This window comes from Rosa chinensis, chromosome 2 (assembly GCF_002994745.2).
Source record: "Rosa chinensis cultivar Old Blush chromosome 2, RchiOBHm-V2, whole genome shotgun sequence".
NCBI lineage: Eukaryota > Viridiplantae > Streptophyta > Magnoliopsida > Rosales > Rosaceae > Rosa > Rosa chinensis.
The window spans coordinates 77,786,385-77,807,438 of NC_037089.1; the positions used below are offsets into that span (position 1 = coordinate 77,786,385).

The 21,054-nt window shown below is 39.2% G+C and overlaps 7 protein-coding genes and 1 non-coding gene across 11 annotated transcripts; 6 read left to right on the forward strand and 2 right to left on the reverse strand.

The window, feature by feature from the left end:
• Nucleotides 1-607: 607 nt before the first annotated feature.
• On the forward strand, nucleotides 608-3,466 carry LOC112188507 (protein TIC 20-IV, chloroplastic). Of its 4 annotated transcripts, none has more exons than XM_024327629.2 (3): nucleotides 608-758; nucleotides 2,166-2,293; nucleotides 2,578-3,466. In XM_024327629.2, the coding sequence occupies exons 1-3, from the start codon at nucleotides 694-696 to the stop codon at nucleotides 3,243-3,245; spliced, it is 861 nt and encodes a 286-aa protein (XP_024183397.1). In that variant the 5' UTR covers nucleotides 608-693; the 3' UTR covers nucleotides 3,246-3,466. The 4 variants fall into 4 exon arrangements, with proteins under 4 accessions (XP_024183397.1, XP_024183398.1, XP_024183400.1 ...); XM_024327630.2 differs by having other exon boundaries at nucleotides 2,584-3,466; XM_024327632.2 differs by having other exon boundaries at nucleotides 626-758; nucleotides 2,172-2,293.
• A 1,358-nt stretch (nucleotides 3,467-4,824) lies between these two features.
• Nucleotides 4,825-7,782, forward strand: LOC112186918 (probable galacturonosyltransferase 10). Its single transcript, XM_024325482.2, has 2 exons — nucleotides 4,825-5,382; nucleotides 5,991-7,782. Exons 1-2 carry the CDS (start codon nucleotides 5,230-5,232, stop codon nucleotides 7,431-7,433), a joined length of 1,596 nt encoding a protein of 531 aa, XP_024181250.1. The 5' UTR covers nucleotides 4,825-5,229; the 3' UTR covers nucleotides 7,434-7,782.
• A 331-nt stretch (nucleotides 7,783-8,113) lies between these two features.
• Nucleotides 8,114-8,185, forward strand: TRNAD-GUC. Its single transcript has one exon. It is a non-coding gene; the product is annotated as a tRNA-Asp (tRNA).
• Nucleotides 8,186-9,928: 1,743 nt separating this feature from the next.
• On the forward strand, nucleotides 9,929-12,297 carry LOC112186917 (QWRF motif-containing protein 3). The gene is made up of 6 exons (XM_024325481.2): nucleotides 9,929-11,105; nucleotides 11,188-11,307; nucleotides 11,392-11,508; nucleotides 11,598-11,687; nucleotides 11,787-11,894; nucleotides 12,077-12,297. The coding sequence occupies exons 1-6, from the start codon at nucleotides 9,930-9,932 to the stop codon at nucleotides 12,182-12,184; spliced, it is 1,719 nt and encodes a 572-aa protein (XP_024181249.1). The 5' UTR covers nucleotide 9,929; the 3' UTR covers nucleotides 12,185-12,297.
• A 548-nt stretch (nucleotides 12,298-12,845) lies between these two features.
• On the forward strand, nucleotides 12,846-13,757 carry LOC112185068 (syntaxin-124). The gene has a single exon (XM_024323275.1). It carries the CDS (start codon nucleotides 12,846-12,848, stop codon nucleotides 13,755-13,757), a length of 912 nt encoding a protein of 303 aa, XP_024179043.1.
• Nucleotides 13,758-14,488: 731 nt separating this feature from the next.
• On the forward strand, nucleotides 14,489-16,471 carry LOC112186919. The gene is made up of 4 exons (XM_024325483.2): nucleotides 14,489-14,686; nucleotides 14,777-14,847; nucleotides 15,380-15,466; nucleotides 16,151-16,471. The coding sequence occupies exons 1-4, from the start codon at nucleotides 14,566-14,568 to the stop codon at nucleotides 16,172-16,174; spliced, it is 303 nt and encodes a 100-aa protein (XP_024181251.1). The 5' UTR covers nucleotides 14,489-14,565; the 3' UTR covers nucleotides 16,175-16,471.
• A 703-nt stretch (nucleotides 16,472-17,174) lies between these two features.
• On the reverse strand, nucleotides 17,175-17,754 carry LOC121051215. The gene is made up of 2 exons (XM_040513344.1): nucleotides 17,235-17,754; nucleotides 17,175-17,200 (listed from the first exon to the last, which is right to left on the reverse strand). Exons 1-2 carry the CDS (start codon nucleotides 17,703-17,705, stop codon nucleotides 17,195-17,197), a joined length of 477 nt encoding a protein of 158 aa, XP_040369278.1. The 5' UTR covers nucleotides 17,706-17,754; the 3' UTR covers nucleotides 17,175-17,194.
• Nucleotides 17,755-17,824: 70 nt separating this feature from the next.
• On the reverse strand, nucleotides 17,825-18,881 carry LOC112185069. Its single transcript, XM_040513605.1, has 3 exons — nucleotides 18,672-18,881; nucleotides 17,937-18,569; nucleotides 17,825-17,836 (listed from the first exon to the last, which is right to left on the reverse strand). Exons 1-3 carry the CDS (start codon nucleotides 18,879-18,881, stop codon nucleotides 17,825-17,827), a joined length of 855 nt encoding a protein of 284 aa, XP_040369539.1.
• Nucleotides 18,882-21,054: the final 2,173 nt, after the last annotated feature.

Here is a 21,054-nt window from a genome sequence, read left to right on the forward strand (position 1 = left end):
AGAAACTTTGATTTATAATAATATAGTCACCATGATTTAAAATCATATTGTCCAATATTAATCAAATAGTCACCATGCTTTATAAAAATTCAAAGTTAACAAAAATTAATACGGACATAATAAAGATTAAAAAGAATAACAAGATCATTTGAACAATATTGTTTTATATACAATTAATTAAGCAAAATAATCTCTCATGTCCAATTCGGTCATTCCACAAATAAAAAGCACAAGCCAGTTTGATTTACCAAACACTTTGCCACTGCTTCTGCCACTGACAGCCCATAGAAAAAGCCAGTTTACCAAACACTCAGCAGCTTTGCTTTTCAGCCACTTATTCTCAGAAATAAGCAGAAGCCAGCTTTTTCTCAAGGAACAGCCATACCAAACATAGCCTAAGAAACATATCCTTGACAATTCATGTAGTTGTTCGTTTTTCAATTACATTATTATTTTCTTCTAGAGTTTATAAAACAGTGCGAGAGATTTTATGTTGGATAGTTGGATTCGTTGATTAAAAAAAAAGAAAAGAAAAGAAAAGAAAAAAGAAAAAGATGGGAGTTACCCAGAAGTTTAGGTAATCACAAGAAAGGCCCAGATGAAGTATATAATAGAGTTTTGGGACCATTCGTGCATGCAAAGAAAAGCCGACGGCGCCGAGTATCTCAGAACCTCTACACATCCCCAGAACCAATGGCGACCGCCTTGAGCTGCGGCCAGACCATCTTCCTCGCTCCTCCTTCTCGCATCACCTCTCGGTACGCCTTAAACCCACCTTCGTTTTCACACGAATTCTTTCTTCTTCTTTTTCGAAAAGGAAAAAAAAAAAGGGAAAAGAAGGAAAAGATTTAGGCTTTTGGTAATGAATCACATAGAGAATATTGGGTTAAGCTCAAAATCGGCTACTTGATTCAGGGGAAGGAACCCATGTTTGTTAATCTTTGTTAGAGCCGAATTTTGGTTCTCTGCTCGGGCTAACTCTGTTTTTGGTTTTGGATTTTGTGATTGTTTTGTGATCTCTGGAGTTGGAAGCTGATATTTTCTTGGAATTGTTAATAGGGTTTGTATTGATGTTATTTACAAATGTTTACATCTGGATCAATTGTTTACTGTTAATATGTGTTAAGAACTTAGGAAAGGAAAGGAAAGTAGGTCTGGTTTAACAGTATATGATTAGATGTTTGGCTGAATTAGATACATATAAAATTGTGTGGACTTTACCGGAAATTTTGTTTCTTGTCTATGATGGAGGCTGCTTACCCTGGAATTCTCCGAAATATAGTTTGTTTTTGGTCTCATTTCTTTGGTTTATGATTCATTTTTGGTCTTTGTTTTGTCTTTGGTCTTTGTTTTCGTCTTTGTTTGCATTATCCTGATCCCATATAAGTTTAAACATAATGATTGGTTATACATGCTTCTCGGTTACATTATTGCAGTATTAGGAAGTTAGGCAGTTAGGCACTTAGGTGAAGACTGTAATCTGATACAGGGTTTGACAGTCATGAATGGGAAGGGCCTTCTACAATTTGTCACAAAGTTGGTTCTTTTCAATGTGGATGATCCGGATGAATTTGCAATAACTAAATCTACTATATTGGACTTTTAGCACCTACTTTGTGGTAACGATAATCATTCACCTCTATAACCTTCTGGAATGAAGTATTCTTACTCAGAAATCTATGTATCTATCAAAAGATGATACACAAAGTGGTTAGTAAGATAGAAGCAGGGAGCTTTTTGACGAGAGTGTTGCCAGTTTGACTTCTTAACCAATGGAACCAGTTTCCTTGAGTCTGCAATTACCACCTGGATAATGGAGATAGATACGTAGGAGCATTACTGAATTGTAATGCTAGAGACATTCTGTGAAGCCCTGTTTTGAGCTTCGAAAGATGGATATCAACTGTTTACCTTGCCCCTCAGTATTTTAAACCTTTTTCTTCAGTACTTTAGCATAGACAGCATCAGTTTCGTTTTGATTATTTTCATGTGTTTCATTTAGAAAATAGTTAATTAAATTGGAAGTTTATAGAGTAGGGAAATTTAATGAGCAATATTCTATCACTGAATCACAAGGCGGTTATTGATATGATCGTATATGTATCTTATGCTCCTACAGGCCTAGTTCATGATAAACTTCTTATGTGCTGTTGGTTTTTTACTAGGTACAGGGATGTGAAGCTTAGACGACTCACCAAGCCAAACAGGGTTGCATGCAACTTCACTCCAAAGTCAATGCCTATATTTTCAACCAGCAGACCACCTAATCAACTTCTGCCTGTACTGCCCAGAGGTATATCAAATTTCTTAACAAGCATCATCCCTTGTTTCTGACAAGAAAAACTAATTAAAAAAAAAAAAACAATATTGCATCAAGCCAATGGTCTCATTGTAGATCCTGAAATTACTTTTAAATTAATGGTGATGAAATGAAGACATCCTTTCGAGCATTTATCAAAGAAACTACTTTGAAAACAATTTAATGTTTGTATGATGATAGTCTTTTGATATGACATGTATAAAGTTTCCGCATATCTACCCAGATATGGATGAAATGCTCCATTTTTTCTTTGTCAGTTTCAGGATTGCCAAGCTTGGACCTTTCTGCTGCATCATCCACAGTGCTAAGGGGGAATGAAGCTGGCCGGTCACAGAAAATATCCATCCTACTCAGACAACGCAAATCTTCAACATTGGTACAAGCAAAGAAGGATAATAGTTCAATCACTATACCTTTCCCGAAAATGACTGAGAAGCCAGAGTGGTGGTGGAGAACTTTAGCATGTCTCCCTTATTTAGCATCTTTGCAGATGTCCGAGGTTGGCTTTTATATTCAACCCTTTGCAGAACACTATCAACTTTTTGGAGATTTGATTTATTTTGTCCCCGGAGCAATAAAGAGGTTACCACAGTGGTTCACAATGACATATGTCATGGTGGCATATTTTGGAGTGGTGAAGAAGAAACAGTGGCCTCACTTCTTTAGGTACCATGTTATTATGGCCATGTTATTAGAAACGATGCTGCAAGTGGTAGCACAGTCGAGCAATTTCTTTCCGCTTATACACTTCAATGGTACATTTGGCATAGAGTATTGGGCGGCTGTGGCATTCCTGTACATTTTGATCTTGTTGGAGTGCATAAGGTGTGCTCTTGCTGGCAAGTATGTTAAGCTCCCGTTTTTCAGTACTCCTGCTCTAGCTCATACTCTTTTCACCGTAGAAGGCAGGTACAGACCTTTTTAAAGAGCATCATTTTGTTTAGGTCATATAATGAGTTCTACGCTCTTTAGAGTATTACGTTCTATGTTCTTTAGAGTTGGTCTTTGTTGTAAATTAATATTCAAAAAATCATTGGATTGTCGAATTTGGATCAAACTGAGGGAATATTTGATCATGAAAGGTATGGCATTGACTTTAAAGTTTTGCAATAAGAACTATTTTGGATGGAGGGTTCAGGTATCGAATGTTATGTGTACAATTCACTTTACCCTGACACTAGTCCTTTCTATATCCATTTTGTTACACGATTTTTCTGAGGTAGAAGAACCTTAAGTTGTATCTCTTGGCAAGAATTGTGTTCTTTCTATAGAAGAAGGCGAAGGAGTTCCAAAGCCTTTGTCGTGTCACCAGTGCCTCTTCAAAGCTGATGTGTAGGTATGCTTTGAAGGTTTGATCAGCGGTCGATGTTTGCACCATATCTGTTAATACTCGCTGTGAACAGAAATCTATAAACCAGCAAACTATATAGCGACATGCAACCGATTGGTTAAGTTTCTCAACTGTGCGGTTACCTTGGTATTTTAAACAAGGAAAAGGTTTCTCGAATGGGAAACCACCAAGTATCTAGGAACAAATGCTTAGTTTAAGCGTGTGTCAATTCCCTGCAGAAACAACGTCGTTGGTGATGAAGAGTTTCGAGACCAAACAAGCGCAATTGCGCACCAACTCCAATCGATGACATGAAGATTTTCATGATCGACGAAATCAAACGTTGTCGCACATTCCTATTTACGATCTAGTGGTGCTACCTAATGCTATATCCAAAAGTATTAGTTGAGGCTAGATTCCTAAAATTGCTCAATGACCCTAGATCTCCATCCAACTAATGTGGGAGGATTCAAGGTTTAAGACTGTCATTCTCATTCTTAGGGCTCGTTTGAGTTGCGAAAAAGAAAGTAATTTATTTGTCTTTTTATGGAATGAAGTTCTATGAATTTTTCTTTCCGCTGTTAGTAACATTAGGAAAGTTGTAAGAACAGGAGAAAATGAATTTCTTGGGGTATGAATAAAATCATTTTCTCTCATATTTTCCCTTCATTAAGGAAAGTATTTTTTTTTGTTTTGCATCTCAAACACAAGAAATGATTGAGTTTCATATCTACTACTCTAATTCCATAAACCACATTAGGCTTACAGCTTCTAGGGGGATTCAAGGTCTATTAAATGGCCCTTTCAGTATCAAACATATGCACATTACGAATTAACACATGAAAGAGTAGTCCGTAGACATTACATGGTAAGATATCTGGGAACAAACGATTCATTTTTATTGTAACAATTCAATGCCTCGCTTCACAGCCAGATAAAGCTATAAATGGACTTTAAGAGATTATACCATTGATAGTAATTAAAATCAAATTTTCACATATTACGGGACACGTGACTTACAAATTTCTACTTTTCATCAAACTTGACGGTTACAAAACTTGCGATTATCGGATGAGCATAAAAGCATTTCAGTGTAGAACCATATGCACAAAAAAGATCAATACCAATGGAAGCTGTGTGAGATCAAATGAATATGACAACTAAACTGATCAGATGGGATCATCAACTTGATCTCACAGTCATTCTCAGTGAACCAAAAACACCCAAAAAAATAAAACAAAAGTACACGTGCAATTAGACCATTTGATTATGGTGACAACCCAGAAGAAGCAGAAGCACTCTTACTCCACACAATTACACAAAACTCCCAACTGTCATTGTCCGCAAGCGAAGACTGAAGAAGAAGGAGAAGAACTTAGCTTAGCTTCTCCTCTCTTACTGCATTCCTTTACGATTCGCTAAATCTCCGCCAATCCGAGATAACCCTAATCCCCAATCCCAATTCTCGTCTCAAAGTCTCAATCTTTGGGCCGTCTGTAGTAAGATCCAATCACCAAGCTTGATCCCATCTGGCGATCTCCAATCACCGACGGCCGGATATTTCAGATTCGGGTAGAGAATGAGGCGGAGAGCGGCGGACTTCCGGCGGCCATTGAGGCCCAGAAGGTTTCCCAATGCGTTTTGGTGGGTTCTGTGTGGGGTTGCAGTGTTGCTGTTTATCTATACTTTGAGCAGAGGCACTCAGATTGAATCCAGACCTGTAATAGCCACAGTATGTTTACTTCTCTACCCTATTTTGCTTTGCTTTGGTTAGTTTTGTGGTTTAAGTAATGAACTTGGTTGGAAATAGTGGACAGTGATAGGCATGAGTTTTTAATTTGGGTGCTGAAACAATACAAAGATGTAAGCTTTAGAATCCAATTGTGTATTGTTTGGTGTTCTTAGCTGCTTGAGCTAATTGGGTTTGTATATTTTGATTATTATTTTTACTTCTGCAGCACATTATTGAGTTCTTTAAGCTTGAGATTTTGCTTGATCTAGATGTGGTCCACATGATCTTTATCACTTCCAGATGCTTCCTGAAAGGGTTGGCCACAGATATCTTGTTTTTATGTTTTAGGAATTGATTACTGCTCTTGTATAGTGCTTATGTGGTGTGGAATTAGGGAAGGTAATAAACAAAGATATAGTATATTAGTATTATGTAGATTGGTGGGAAATGTTCGTCACGGTGATATTGATATCATAAGACAGTGGAAGATGAATTGAATCTCCTTTCAGTTGGATATGAAATTCTAGTTTAATCTCATGTGCTTTCTGTATACATGTTCCCTGTTCTTTTGTATATTAAGATACATGTGCTTTGTCTTCCTTCTGCAGAGATATAGGCATGATAGAGTTATGGAAGGCCTGAACATTACTGAAGAAATGTTGAGCCCCAACTCAGTCACCAGGCAGATCAGTGACCAAATAGCTCTGGCAAAAGCTTTCGTTGTGATTGCCAAAGAGAGCAACAACCTTCAGTTTGCGTGGGAATTAAGTGCCCAGATCCGCAACTCACAGATTCTGCTGTCAAATGCTGCGACAAGGAGACCTTTGACAGCCAGAGAATCAGAAACTGCAATCCGTGATATGGCACTTGTACTGTACCAAGCACAGCTGCTCCATTACGATAGTGCAACCATGATTATGAGACTTAAAGCCAAAATACAATCTCTGGAAGAACAGATGAGTTCTGTGAGTGAGAAAAGTTCCAAGTATGGACAGATAGCTGCCGAGGAAGTCCCGAAAAGTCTTTACTGCCTTGGTATTCAGCTGACTAGTGAATGGTTCAGACACCCAAATCTACAGAGGAAACTCAAGGACAGAAAAATAGACATGAAAGTAAAGGATAACAATCTCTATCATTTCTGTGTATTCTCTGACAACATCCTGGCAACTTCAGTTGTGGTCAATTCAACAGCGTTAAGTTCCAACAATCCAGATAAGGTCGTCTTCCATCTTGTAACCGATGAAATCAACTATGCTGCAATGAAGGCCTGGTTTTCTATGAACAGCTTCAGAGGAGTGACTGTCGAGGTTCAAAAGTTTGAGGACTTCAAATGGCTGAATGCTTCTTATGTTCCTGTGCTTAAGCAGCTCCAAGACTCTGAAACTCAAAGTTACTATTTTTCTGGAAACAGTGATGATGGCCGGACACCAATCAAGTTTCGGAACCCAAAGTATCTTTCTATGCTTAACCATCTACGGTTTTATATTCCAGAAGTCTTTCCTGCCCTGAAGAAGGTGGTATTCCTTGATGATGATGTTGTTGTCCAGAAGGATCTGTCTGGTCTGTTCTCGATTGATTTGAATGGTAATGTAAATGGAGCAGTCGAGACATGCATGGAGACGTTTCACAGATACCATAAATATCTGAACTACTCTCACCCTCTCATACGATCACATTTTGATCCCGATGCCTGTGGATGGGCATTTGGAATGAATGTGTTTGATTTGGTTCAGTGGAGGAATAGGAATGTTACTGGCATCTACCATTACTGGCAGGAAAGAAATGTTGATCGGACGTTGTGGAAACTTGGCACATTGCCACCTGGATTGTTGACGTTCTATGGACTGACTGAGCCTTTGGAGCCCTCATGGCATGTTTTGGGTTTAGGCTACACAACTGTTGATCCTCATTTGATAGAGAAGGGTGCTGTGCTGCACTACAATGGAAACTCAAAACCGTGGTTGAAGATTGGGATGGAAAAGTACAAGCCCCTTTGGGAGAAATTTATTGATTATACTCATCCTTTGTTGCAACGATGCAATTTCCATTGATTTCAGACATGGAAGTTTGTAACACTCTTTTGGTTTTCGGTCATGACGTTGCTACTATAGAACCGGGCCACACAAGGAGAACCAACTTTTTTGTGGTCAAGAATGCTGATAGCTTTTGCAAGATCAAGCATGGGTAGTGGACTGGCCAAATAGAAACATTGGTAGTGGTTGTAAGATGGGTATTTATTTCTATTTCTAGTTGTGTTGTAGTATAGTTGCTTTACTTAATATAAATCATTCAAAATTGTTAATGCTAACTGCTATATTCTTCAAGTTCAAGGCCAACTTTTGCACTAGGTTGAACTGTATTACCTGTGTACCCCATAAGGATACTCTGCTTTTACTGGTATTGGTCGGCCAAGTTCTAGAGGAAGTTTCATAGTCTATTGAATGATTTTCAACCAGTCGTGGATTTGCCGGGGTTTTTATTTTCTTCTTTTCCACGTTCTCAACTACCTGGCAAAACTATAACTGGAGTGAAAGAAAATGTAGAGGATATTTTCACTTTTCAACCGGTTTATGTTTCAATGCATACGATTGATACATGATGAGAAGAAATTACAGTAAACAGACGTATAAAGTGACATTTCAGGTGACGTCAGTTCTGGATTAACTTGATCAAATGCAAATTAAACTTCCGAAGGTTTTAATCAAATAGAGAAGACTGATCTAGCAACAAAGTCGTTGTAGTATAGTGGTAAGTATTCCCGCCTGTCACGCGGGTGACCCGGGTTCGATCCCCGGCAACGGCGTTTTTTAGTTTTGAATATAACTGGCATTTATGTTTGTGTTTTTATTGACAGACTACGAAGCTGAAACAAAATTCCACGGTTGTGCGATGGTTGGTAAACTCGCTTAGTCGCTTGTCACACTGCTGCGGGTTCGAATCCGGAAGACAGCAATTTTTTGTGTTTTTTAGTTTGCTTTTGAGCAGTGTGTCTTTTTATTTGTTTGGACAAATACTTGAGCAATGTTGTTAATTGTGAGTCTAGATGGTTATGATAACAAACAAAATTATGATTATATAATAGTAGAATTTGGGTGCTTCAAGTCTTGATGCTTCTATTTCAACTTTCACCCTTTTGCTTGGACTTAGCACTTTCTACTTTAAAAAGAATGTAAACATGCCTTTTCATTAACCTTAATAATAGAAAAGAAGAGTGGTAGGATCAAACATAAAGTTAACTATTTACCACTGTGAAACATAGTTTTGATCATTATCCCTCATTGGTTATAGGTATTTCTTATAAATGTTATAGTTTTATCACGATATAAAAGATAGGTTACTTTATCAAATATATTTTAAGCTAATGTGTGAGATTTTGATTATTGCGTAATTGATTTGATTTTAATAAAATTTAAAAGAAAAAAAAGGTGTATAATACAAACTAAGACATTGTGCTAAGGAACTTGATGTGAATAGTTCATTCGAAAAACATTATGTAATATCCACAAACGATATCTAATTTATGTGGAAAGTTATCAAGTTCAAGTAAAATATTATGCTCCCTGCTTCTAAAAAAAAAAAGGAGTAAAGTTATATTATTTGATTTCGAAGTTGACTATTTCCTTCTTCATTTGGGTATAGCAATGGGATTGAGTTTCATGATAATAACAGTATCATTTGAATAGCAATGAGCAAATTTGACATATGGCAACATGTGCCAATGAAACCCCATCGTTAACTCTTAACTGCCGGCACAACGGAATTTACACATTACTCCTCCAACACTAAGTACTAAGTTAACTAATGATTATTGCATCTCTCTCTCTCTCTCATAATTCCTAACGTCTCTTGCATCACTCCTCACTCCTATCACTATACCCTTCATTCCTTCTCCATCATTACAAACAAACATTTTTACTTTCTTCAATCTAAATCAGTTGCACCACACGTTTATGGGATCTCCCAATATACATATGTTTAGTTTAATACAGTAGGCATAGAATTATGACAATTAGTACGTACTCTAAGCTCACTGGATGTACTTACTATATGACAATACAAATGTATTATTTTTTATCTAAAAAGTATAAATTGCAGAGATTTTCATAAAAAAAAAAAACTCTCGAAACTACACAAGTTCATATATATGATATGGAAATACTGTACACGAATCATCATTACTTATTTGCTAGCCACTAAACTGCACAACAAAAAGTTTATTTGCTAGATTTCATTTTAATATATTTGGTTGAAAAATAGATGTGGTACAGAAATCATTATTTATCTGCTAGCTCTCTATTGTGGTCATTAACTAAAAACTATGAACCCTAATATCTCCACAAGGACATTTCAGTCACTTCACGTCCAAAAATCTCCAAAACCCCTCACATGCCGGCGAAGAATCTATGAATCCAATTTGCCGCCATTTTACCCAAGGTAGTTTGTTTTTGGTCTTATCTGCTTCCCCAAGAAACACTCAAAAATCAAATCCTCAAACCCTCTTTTGAATTTCAATAAAACCAATCACCCTTGCTCTCTCTTCATTCACCATGGATCACCCTCACAAACCCAGAAAGCCCAAATCCCGGGAAGTAAGCTCCCGCTTCCTATCTTCCCCCGCACCCGAAACCTCCACACTCCCATCTCCAAGCCACCCTCTCTCGCCGGCCCGGAGAAAACTCGGTTCGCCGATATCCGATGCCCGCAAACCCAAAACTCATCTCGACGATTCAAGCTCCATCCGAGGAGGAGGACTATGGCCATCTTCAACAACCAAGAACTTCGACTCTCTAGCAGTCCATCTCGGAATCGAGAGACTCAAAGACAGTACCGACCGTAAAAACTCGACCTCCGTCACAAGCCGGAGAGAAGCGAGTGTGTTTAATGAGAAAGACAACGCCAAAGAGAACCATAGACCGGTTCTCGGAGGGTCGGCGAGGTACACCGGGAAATTCAAATTTTCCGGGAAATCGTCGCCGTCGCCGTCGTCGTCTTCGACTTCAGTGTCTTCGAATAAACTATCGGCGGTGGTAGTTCCGGGGAGATTTTCCGTTGACGGAAGTGGTCTGTATCAGAACTCAACTCGGCGAAGTTTCGACAGTTTCGCCGATACTCTCGAGTCGGGATCGGAGTGCAGCGACGCCGGTTCAGGCAGGAATATTAATATCGGGTCGCCGAGTTTCGGGGCTCAGAGCTCGACGGCGAGTTCGAGAAAGTCGGGGGTGGAGGTTTCGTCTAAGTACATGAGTGATATTCAGACGAGGCATCATCGGAGATGGACGTCGGATTCTAATCTCCGGAATCCGATTTCGGCAGAGAGCTCTCCGAAAATGAACAAGTTTAACCTGAAAAATGTGATCAAGAGGGCTAATTCGTTGACCGGGTCAAAGTTCGGGACGACGCAGTGGGCATTGTCGCCGGGAAGGAGCGTGGCGCAGCCGGGGTCGGCGGAGAGTTTGGGGAAGTCGACGTCATTTTCGAGCTTGAAGCCTCCGACTAGTCCTTCGAAAAGTAAGGGAGTCGAGAAGTTGCTCAATATGGGGTTCGACTTGTTCAAGAGTAAAAAATCTTCATCATCTACTAGGTCACTGGTGAGGTCTAATTCCGGGTATGGTGTGACCGATACCGGTCATCAACTCCGGATGCTTCAGAACAGATTGATGCAATGGCGGTACGCAAATGCAAGAGTTGAAATTGTGAACGGCAATGTTGCTGATCAAGCACAGGTTAGCTCTGGTTTCGTGTTTGTATATTTGGTGCATGTTAGTGAGTTTTGGACTAACATGTTCTTATTGAATAATTTGGCAGGTCAATTTTTTGAGTGCTTGTAATAGTCTTATGAAGTTGCGGCAATCCGTGCTGCATAAGAAACTGAAGCTTCAGAAAGAAAGGCTCGAAATGAAGCTGAACTTTACACTACATTCTCAAGTTAGCACCATACTACATCTAGTAAAGAGTTTTTGTTTTGAAGTTGATGATGTGTGTAGATTGATATGTTGGTAACTTGTGTAGTTTGAGCCATTGGAAGCTTGGGGAGATATGGAAAGGCAACATATGGGAGCAGTTTCTATGTTGAAAGAGAGCTTACATTCTGTTGTGTGCAGAGTGCCTCTAACTGAAGGTGCAAAGGTAAGCCGAAAGAGACTGCTTGTATTCAAACTTTTGTTTTGGTTAAAGAGATGTGATTTTGCTTTTGCTAACAAACCGAGCGTATGTAGGTGGATACTCAATCAGCCGCCATCAATCTTCGAAATGCTTCAGATTACTCAGCCTCCATTAAGTTGATATTGGCTACATTTGCCCCCTCGGTATGTTTCAGCTTGAAAGCTTTATAGAACGGTGCATACCTTCTCATCACATGGCATTTATGTTAAGTGGACTAACACAGAGGCTGATTCTTCAAACAGGCTGAGCAGACTAGTGTGTTGCTCTCAGAATTAGCAGAGGTTGTTGCGCAAGAAAAGTTGCTTTCTGATGAGTGTCTTGAGCTCTGTAGAACCATATCAGAACTAGAGGTAAGCTTTATTAGTTTTTTTTTCCAACATATATAACTATGTGTTCAAATTCCACCAACTAAAATACGAGTCGCAGAATTTCCAGGACAGTGACTTGCAACTACAAAATCTAGGATTTCATGGTAGACATGTAGGAAATGAATGCTAGACTCTTATGAATTTCTTTGATTTTGAACTGACAGATGGAAGAGAGGGGATTGAAGTGTAGTATTATTCAATTGGAATCATGGAAACAAGAGCAAATTCAGCTGCAGCAGCAGGAATCAAGACAACAAGATATCATGCCATGATTTATTTTGTTTTTGTTTATTTTAGGAGTGATGAAATGAGCCTTTTGATATGTGATTATAGGCATCTGTAAATAAGCAGAAAATTTTGATCACTAACCAATGAATCTCATTGTTTTTTTTGGGTAAATGATAATTCTTTCACAAAGTTATACAACTGTTGGATCTTGATTACTCTATCAGAAAGACAGACAACCATCATCTTAGTGCTATTCATGTTTTTTTTTATTAAATCTATTTGGTCAACACGCTCAAATGAGAAGGTATGTCTGTTAGGAAATCAATCATGTTAGGAAAGTAATCCTAAATATTCTCTGTATGATCTGTAGATATCCGTTACTTTTGTACTCCTTTATTATAGCTTGATTATAGGATCAGTGAGATTAGTTACCTTGTGAATATAGGTTTGTACCCTCTATATGTAATCTGTATGTAATCGACAATGAATGATATTGATTCCATAGCCACTCTTCTTTCTTTCAATGTCAACTTTCATTAAGATGAAAATCAACGACGAAGTCAAAACCAATTTCGAGTGTATCTCCATGTTAATGGCAACCATGAATTCCTCTTTCTATAGGCCCATATTAGTTCAAAACTTCAAATAACCTCAGATTAGGGGAACTAGTACCAAACAGAAAAGTTCATCCAATTAGCTGCCAAGATGAACGATCTGTTTTCGAATAATTCATTCAGACGATACAAGGACCTTGAGCAGCAGGTCTACATTGATGATGTCCGCAGCGAGGCGTGGGATGAGACTGTCAATCTTGATGGATTCTTCAGGAAAGTAGAGAATGTGAAGGATGACATGGGAGCTGTGGAGAAGCTTTACAAGCAGCTAGAGGAAGCAAATGAGGAGAGCAAACAAGTCCATGATGCCAAGTCCATGAAAGGGCTTCGCGCAAGGATGGACTCAGATGTTGAGAAAGTCTTGAAACTTGCCAAAGTCATCAAGGAGAAGCTGGAAACACTTGAACTCTCCAATGCTGATCAGCGCAAACTTCCTGGGTGTGGACCAGGATCATCTTCTGATCGAACGAGAACTTCAGTAATTAATGGTTTGGCGAAAAAGCTTCAGGCCATGATGGATGATTTTCAGGGCCTAAGGGCCAAAATAGCCTCTGAATACAAAGAGACGGTTGGAAGGAGGTACTTCACAATAACAGGTGAGAAGGTCAACAATGAAATGATTGAGAATCTGATTGCTAGTGGAGAGGGTGAGACATTGGTTCAGAGGGCGATCCAGGAACAGGGCCGTGGTCAGATTTTGGACACAATTCAAGAAATCCAAGAGCGGCGCGATGCTGTGAAGGAGATTGAGCAGAGCCTCATTGAGCTGCACCAAGTGTTCCTAGACATGGCTGCATTGGTTGATGCCCAAGGGCAGCAGCTGAATGACATAGAGAGCCAAGTCGCGCGGGCGAGCTCGTTTGTTAGGGGAGGAACTGTGCAGCTTGAGCAAGCTAAGGAGTATCAGAAGAGCAGCAGGAAGTGCATTTGCATTGGCATAGTTCTGGCCATTTGTTTGGTTATCATTCTTCTTTTTCCTATTCTGATTCACTTCAAGAGTTAACAAACAAAGCTGGTTTCTGTTTTGAAATTCATTGACCAAAGTTACCCTCCTATTGTATTTTCTCTTGTTAGTTCTATAATCTTTCTATGGCACATAGAAGTAGAAGATATCATTCAGTAATTTTTTTTTTAACATTCATTCAAGTAAATTTGTGTTCTTTGTTAGTTTATAAAACTTTTATGGCATATAAAAGTAGAAAATATTCATTCAAGTACATTTGTATTCTTTCAAGTTTCAACTGTTGCTCGTTCCAGATTTACATGTTGTGATACATGATTCCACTATATTACTTTGCACACAATGCATAGTCAACTAACACATCTTAAAGATATTAGAAATGAATGAATCGTATAAACTCGAAAATTAAAACTGGCGGAAATATCATATCTGACATTACTGCAACTACATAAAAATTTGAATTTACTACGTAATGTTTTGTGAGTATCAACCATCACTAAAAACTACTATTTCGACGAGAAATTGGACTCAAGAACTGAAAACTCTACAAAACAAGGGTTGGGAGGAAAGAAGATTTTGATAGAAAAAACTCGCAAAAATTTCGGTTAGCTACTTGATACTTGAATTACTCTCCTTTATTTTATTTTATTTTCCCTTTTGTGGTCAATAATAATGTTGGGCGGCCCAATTGGTCGGATTGGGCTTACAAGCATATTGGGGCTCCACTCCAGAATTATACCCTAAAAACGACGTCGCCTCCTTCCTGGTAGTCATAAGACTACGCAACCCAGAAGCATTTGCTCGTCTCTCTCACTCTTCCTCTTCCTCTTCCTCTTCCTCTCTGAAAGCCATGGCTACTCTGGCAGCTGCCGCAGCTCGACAAGCCGCCAATTCACTCCGTCTGTCTTCGTCCAGAACCGCCGGTCAAGCATCTACTCTAATCCAGCGCCGCGGCCTCGCCGGCGCTGCAGGTAACAGAAACCCTAAATCCGAATCTCGTTTTGCATTGCTTTGATTCCCGATCTCATTTTTCAGCTGATAAAATCAATGCTACTTTGCAGATCACCATGGCCCGCCAAAGGTTAACTGCTGGTCCGACCCGATGAGCCCATCTAAATGGAAGGAGGAGCATGTCAGTCTCTCTCCCTCTGCTTCATTTTTTATATCTTTAATCAAATTGTTGTAATAGTTGTTTTGATTTTCGTAGTTATGGAAATGATTATCAGAATGGTTAATTGAATTTCTATGGGCTGTGATGGACTTGATGCACTTTCAATTGACCCATTTGTTTGGAATTGAATACACAGAAGAAAATTTTAGAATCTTTATGGCTTAGAGAGTAGTGTCATACTTGACATGTTTTCGCAAGAATGGATTTTTGTTGGTTTCTAGGTTTGAACTGTTATCAAAATAAAGGCCCTTGTTTGGGTCGATATTAGCAAAATAATCGCTTGATTCCATGTTCTGATGGTTAGATCAACAGTATTAGACATTCTCGTGGGGTGCGAGTTCCGACTTTCTGTGTTTTAAGGCATTACTGAGTGGTGTTACGAGTTTTCCTTGTTGAACATAATCAGCATTGTTCTTGAACCGTTAATAGATGAGAAATTACTGGAGGCATCAAGTTTTGAAATCATTTTTCACTGGATTCTGTACTTTTGCAGTTCGTAATTGTCTCTTTGTCTGGATGGGGTCTGCTTATCTTTAGTGGATACAAGTTTTTCACCGGAGGCAAAGGCAAGAAGGAAGAGGTATTTCATGTTCTTTTAAACCTTGAGCATTATGTTCTGTTACTCTTGGTTATGGTTTCACCTAGGCATCAGATAATTTTAAGGCAGTCAAGCACACAGGATATGCCTTCAATCATATATTGGTTTCCTGAATACCCAATTACCTAGGATGCCAGAAGCATAACTAGAGCGGTCACATTGAATTTCCTACTTTATACCGGTAAAACATATGCTGGAACTCTTTGTCCTTCCATCATACTTCACTGCTCTATAGTTAGACTTCTGTTGGTAGGATTTTGAGGCTTTGTGGCTTTGTATTCAATTGTTAGGGGTTTGGATGAATTAAAATTTGCAATTATTATGAGGTCTTATGGGACCATTGTTAACGTATGGCCACTTTATTACATTATCGGTTTGGTATGAATTTCCCACATAGAGCAACCAATGGATCAGTTTAGCTGGATTTAGATTCAGTCAGGTCAATATACTGTGCCTCTTCTTCAATAGGTTTCTCAGTTTTGCTTGGACCACTGTAGTAAACTCTAGCATCTGAGAAAATAAACTAAATTGGACTGGAACAGGTAAGAACTGTTGGATGTGTCCAACCTGAATGGCATGGGTGCATTCCAGTAGGAGTAACTGATGTAACTATGGCCGTTGTATTGTTTATTTAGCTTTTGCTGACTACTACTTATTTGTTTTCAGAAACTGGTGGAAGCATCACACTGAGGTGTTTGGAGTTTTAAATCTTCCCAAAACTTCTTGGTAATAATGAGTCTGCTTGGATATAAAATGTCTCGACATTTCATTTTGTTTGTCTACAAATGATTTATGATCAGTCCATGGAGAATGATGATACATTGATTAAAGTTGAGTTATTAGCTGTATTGGGAGTGTGTCTCCTTCTTCATTTGGTGAACGCTTTTTGTAGTTATTCCTATGATTCTGATGCATTGACCTTTTGTTTTTCAATAATGTAATGACATCTTTCCAATTTCAAAATCTTTTGAAGGATTTCAAAAGGCAGTATAGAATGACTCAGTATAGCTCTGCTAAACTGAAATTGTTTTTATTTTTCAGCCTGAAATTAAATCAGATTAAAAGGTTATGAACTTATGACAAGTGATCAGCTAGCCTCTTCTGGTAGCATTTCTTTCCACTTTCCACTTTGTTTCGAGGGGTCACAAGTTAGATTCCTCCCATAATAGCATATGATAAAGAAACACAGAGATTAAGAAAAGGAGGAAATGGGCAAATTAAAGATTGAAGGGAAAGAAAGTTGATCGCTTTTTATTAGTATCTACTGGAATGGCTGTGGCTGCGGTGGTGGTGGTTAAATGCAGTAGGCCATCTTTGAGTAGTGGAGGGGTTGTTCACTTTTCCTATGTTGTTCCGATATTGTGTATGTTGCTGGGCACGAAGGCACTATATCTATTTTCCTTGAATGCGATCAAGAGTTCTTTAGATTTAACAAAATCCACTTAAACACACAAGCTCAACTTCTTGTTATTCTCAGGGAATTCTTGACCAAGAAGTGCTAGTTATTATCAATTATGTCAAGGCGAAGAGAGTTTTGTTACGGATCAGCTTTTGATTAATTTGGTCTGAACATGCTAGAGGAACATTACTAATGATACTAATTGGCAAAGAAGATGCTAAAGCTAATCACTTATCACAGAAGTCACTTGTGATTACTAAAGGAACATTACTAAATGACAGTCACTTATCAGTTATCACAATCTAAACATGCTAAACCTAAAATTTAGACTCATCTATTTCCTCCTTATACTCTTTTATCTTCCACATTGGAACCTGATTCACCAAAGAAACCGTCCTCAGGTACATCTCTCTCGTGTTCTTCTGCATCTGCAACTTCCAAATCTCCTGGAAAGTCCTGTGTATCAACATCAATGCTATCTTCTAGGTTGCTGATATCCTTGTTGTTTAGATTCTGTTGGATGCTAATGGCTTCATGGTCTTCTGATTTTTCAAATTCTTGTTTCTGTTTTATATCATTACTTGCTATGCCATTGACGCTACCATTACCCTCGGTGGAATCAACATGTGTAAGCTTGTTTTTCAGATCTTCTGCATCACTTGAATCCGCTGACTCCCTTGCTTGCATCGTGCGATCATTACTTGATAGTCTCCTGTTCGAAGACACTTCCTCTGCTCTGCCCTTATACCGATCATCTTCAAAGAATCTCCTACCTCCCATGCTTGCCACCCCATTATTTCTAGAATTTCCCTTCTTCTCCATCCTCCAATTCTTGGCAACTGATCTCCATTTCTTTCCTTTGATACCACTATTGTAGCCTTGCTTCCCTCCCACTCTAGACCTTCCCTTATTTTCAGATCCCTCGTCTTGCATTTCCAACTTCATCCCCCGCTCTGTTTTCACATGAAATTTCTGACCATCACCTAGTTCAGAATTTTCAATTTCTTCAAGATTCCCATTTGGTCTTCCCTTAATCTCTTGACCATCAATTGCTTTATGATCAACATCTTTGAAATCCCGACTCTTCTTTGCTTGGCCCTCATCAGTGGTATTTCCACCTCCATTGCCACCTTTCAAATTCACCTCTTGGGAATTACCCATCTTCTCTGACTTTTTCGCCATCATTTCCATCCTATATGTTTCCCCCTCTGCTTTTCCAACTTGACCTTCTACTTCTTTCGTAGTCTCACCCTGTTTGAAATTCATGGATTTACTGCCATTTCCATCTTCACTTGACACTTGATCAGCCTCGTCTCTCCTTCTGGACATGGTTAGATTTCTGGTTGGGTTTGATGGGTCGTCAGTACTTACCGACCACACCTTATACTCAAGGCGGTGTTTCAAATCCTCGATTTCGGCTTCCTTTTGCTTCAAGCTTTCCACCAACTTCATCACCCGAGGATTATCACTCTGATCACCATTTCCTCTCAACGGCATTTTGGTTTCGTTTTGCTTCTCCTCAAATGCAGCCTCCATTGTTCTCAGCTCCTCTTTAAGCGAACCAATAGTAGACTTCATCTCCACCACTGTCCTCTCAAGCCTCATCTTTTGTGTTCGAATGGAATACATCTTCGCTTTCAGATCTTCATGCTTCATTTTCACTTCCCGACTGTAGTCTCTCTCCTTCTGTTAGAGATATAAACCAACATCTAAGTTCATCATTAACTAGACAGAAGCTAGATTCATCACAGTTGGCAGCAGAGCTGTGAATTGAAGCAGTACTAGTACCTGTAAGGCGAGGTGAAGCGAAACGAGCTCAGTGTCTTTCTCTTTGATCACAAGGTTGAAGATGCGCCTTTCTCTGAGCTTATGGAGCACCATGACTCCAACCAATGCAGCCCCAAATACCAACACCAGCATCAACCCATAAGGCCTCCCTCTGTTGCTATTAGAATTACTACTATTCCCACCCTTGTTGTGATTGAAAGGTCCTCCCATGGCCACCTCTCTCAAAGACTGATGAGGAGCTCAGAGTGATGAGGTCTAGAAGAATAATTTTAATGGGGTTTTTATATAAGGCATGTTTGGTTGCTCGTCATGTAAATAGAGCTCTGCAACTACTCAGAGCACACGAGAGAAGAGCGGAGTTTACAAGGAAGCATGGGAACCGTGCACTGGCACTGATTCTGGAGATTAGTGTATAATGCATTTTGACCATTTTTATTTATTGCTTGAGCTCTCCCATGCATGTTCTTCTCCTCTCTTCAAAACTAAAATAATGTACCTTACTTTGGATAAATGTTCGAAAAATCGCTAGGCGCTAGTCGGGCGGTGGCCAGGGGACTAGCGCTTAGGCGGACGCCCAGGCGGCGCCTAGGCGGTTTTTATTTTCTTAATTTTTATATCATATAATTATATATAAAATATATATAAAGACTTAAAAAGAGTTTAAAAAACCACTTAGAAGAGTTTATATTTACTAGAATTTCTATTTCTTTTTCTTTTTAAAAAAACAAAGTTCAATTCGTCTATCTTCTCTTTCATTCTATCTACCTTCCTAAAATCCCAGATCGATAACTCATCCTCCTCATCATCCTAAGCATTGATCATTGAGATCTTTTGATCAATTAAACATGAGGTCACTAAGTGTTTCAGAATTCAAAGTTTCAATGAGATCCCAAATGTAGATGTAAAGATGAATTCCATTTGCTTCGAAAATCATTAAGATCTCAGATCTAAATCATTTGATGAATTTCAACGCCTAAAACCGCCTAGCCGCCCAGCCCGCCCAACCCGCCCAGGCGCCCGCCTAAATCCTGTCCGCCCAATGCCTCCGATTACCCATTACTCGAGTCGGCCTGCTGCCGCTCAGCGCCTAGGCGGCCGTTTTTTAGACTGCAAGGATTGAACTTGGAGTTGGTCGTAATGGTCCTCTCACATAATGAGGGTGTCCCAGAGGTTTTTTTTCACGTGTTAATGGCTAAACTTTAGGAAAAAGAAAGTGAGCGATGGACTTAAACTGCAAGATATCTCCAAGAAATTAAAAAAATACACTAGATCGAAAATCATCTGGAGCAGATACTATTCTTCATATCTACTGCCATATTAATAAATTGAAACTAGAAATGTATCCCAATACAAACTGGAAAATCAAATTGCACCGTACCACAATCAAATTATAAACAAATGTGTCTCATGAACTTGATCAAACATGGAAAAAAGTCCCGACTGTTGAAGGAAAATCAAGTCTTGTGTGCCTAATCAAACTAGGAGTAGTAATAGGAGAGAAGGTTCTAGAATTCCTAATCTTACTCGGATTAGTATTCTTTGTAACATTAGAACATGTACTTTGTAATCCTGATATATAGAGCTCATATTCTCAATAATATGATTACAATTCTCTCGTCAATCTCTCTCAAATTCCCTTTTACTTAAACACGTTATTAGCACGAGTTCTAAACACAAAGCCAAAAACCAAAAACCCGAAAATCTTTCTTTACCACCGCATCACCTAGCCCCTTGCTAGCCCGCCTGCTCCTGCAACCCTCTTGGCCAGCATACCTGCCAGCCCGCGTGCCAGCTTGCAAGCTCGCTGCTCTGCAACCTTGCAATCGCTACTCTGCTGCCCCTACAGCATCTTCGCCTAGCATCTCTCAGCCAGCTGCACTTGCAGCCTTCTCGGCCAACCAACCCGCCGCACCTCCAAAGCCATCTCAGTTTTTATACCTTCGACAGCCCACACAAACAACCATCTTTGCAGCTGCTATACATCCCCGGGCCATATCAACTACAAGTTCAAGAATCAAGTTTTCAAGCTCCAAAAACAACCGAGTAAGTATTTATATTAAAGTCCCCGCTTTCCGAATTTAATTCCTCCTTCTTTTGTTCGGGGACTTGCAACCTCCCTTCTTCTACATCCCACATTTCTTATAAAGTGGGTTCAATTTTTTAAAAGCGGAATCGTGGGGATTCACGCTATACGAACTAAGAGCGTTCGTGAGTATCGAAATATTATGGACTAAGAGTGTTCGTAAGACTTCGGACTAAGAGCATCTGTAAGCATCGATTTATGACCATATAAACATCATTGTTTCGGTCTAATACAATCATTCCTTGAAATCAATTTCTTGGTAGCATTAAGGCTCAGAAATCTTATATTAGTTTTCGTGGA

Excerpts from the sequence above, each read along its gene's own strand:
- LOC112185068 (XM_024323275.1), top strand. The coding sequence starts at position 12,846 with ATGAACGATCTGTTTTCGAATAATTCATTCAGACGATACAAGGACCTT.
- LOC112186917 (XM_024325481.2), top strand. The coding sequence starts at position 9,930 with ATGGATCACCCTCACAAACCCAGAAAGCCCAAATCCCGGGAAGTAAGC. Across the intron at positions 11,308-11,391 it reads ACTTTACACTACATTCTCAA|TTTGAGCCATTGGAAGCTTG; the intron begins GTTAGCACCATA and ends TAACTTGTGTAG. Across the intron at positions 11,509-11,597 it reads CTCTAACTGAAGGTGCAAAG|GTGGATACTCAATCAGCCGC; the intron begins GTAAGCCGAAAG and ends GAGCGTATGTAG.
- LOC121051215 (XM_040513344.1), bottom strand. The coding sequence starts at position 17,705 with ATGGAGAAGAAGGGAAATTCTAGAAATAATGGGGTGGCAAGCATGGGA.
- LOC112186919 (XM_024325483.2), top strand. The coding sequence starts at position 14,566 with ATGGCTACTCTGGCAGCTGCCGCAGCTCGACAAGCCGCCAATTCACTC. Across the intron at positions 14,687-14,776 it reads CGGCCTCGCCGGCGCTGCAG|ATCACCATGGCCCGCCAAAG; the intron begins GTAACAGAAACC and ends GCTACTTTGCAG. Across the intron at positions 15,467-16,150 it reads GCAAAGGCAAGAAGGAAGAG|AAACTGGTGGAAGCATCACA; the intron begins GTATTTCATGTT and ends ATTTGTTTTCAG.
- LOC112186918 (XM_024325482.2), top strand. The coding sequence starts at position 5,230 with ATGAGGCGGAGAGCGGCGGACTTCCGGCGGCCATTGAGGCCCAGAAGG. Across the intron at positions 5,383-5,990 it reads CCAGACCTGTAATAGCCACA|AGATATAGGCATGATAGAGT; the intron begins GTATGTTTACTT and ends TTCCTTCTGCAG.
- LOC112185069 (XM_040513605.1), bottom strand. The coding sequence starts at position 18,881 with ATGGGAGGACCTTTCAATCACAACAAGGGTGGGAATAGTAGTAATTCT. Across the intron at positions 18,570-18,671 it reads CGCTTCACCTCGCCTTACAG|AAGGAGAGAGACTACAGTCG; the intron begins GTACTAGTACTG and ends TATCTCTAACAG.
- LOC112188507 (XM_024327629.2), top strand. The coding sequence starts at position 694 with ATGGCGACCGCCTTGAGCTGCGGCCAGACCATCTTCCTCGCTCCTCCT. Across the intron at positions 759-2,165 it reads CCTTCTCGCATCACCTCTCG|GTACAGGGATGTGAAGCTTA; the intron begins GTACGCCTTAAA and ends GTTTTTTACTAG. Across the intron at positions 2,294-2,577 it reads TCTGCCTGTACTGCCCAGAG|TTTCAGGATTGCCAAGCTTG; the intron begins GTATATCAAATT and ends TTTCTTTGTCAG.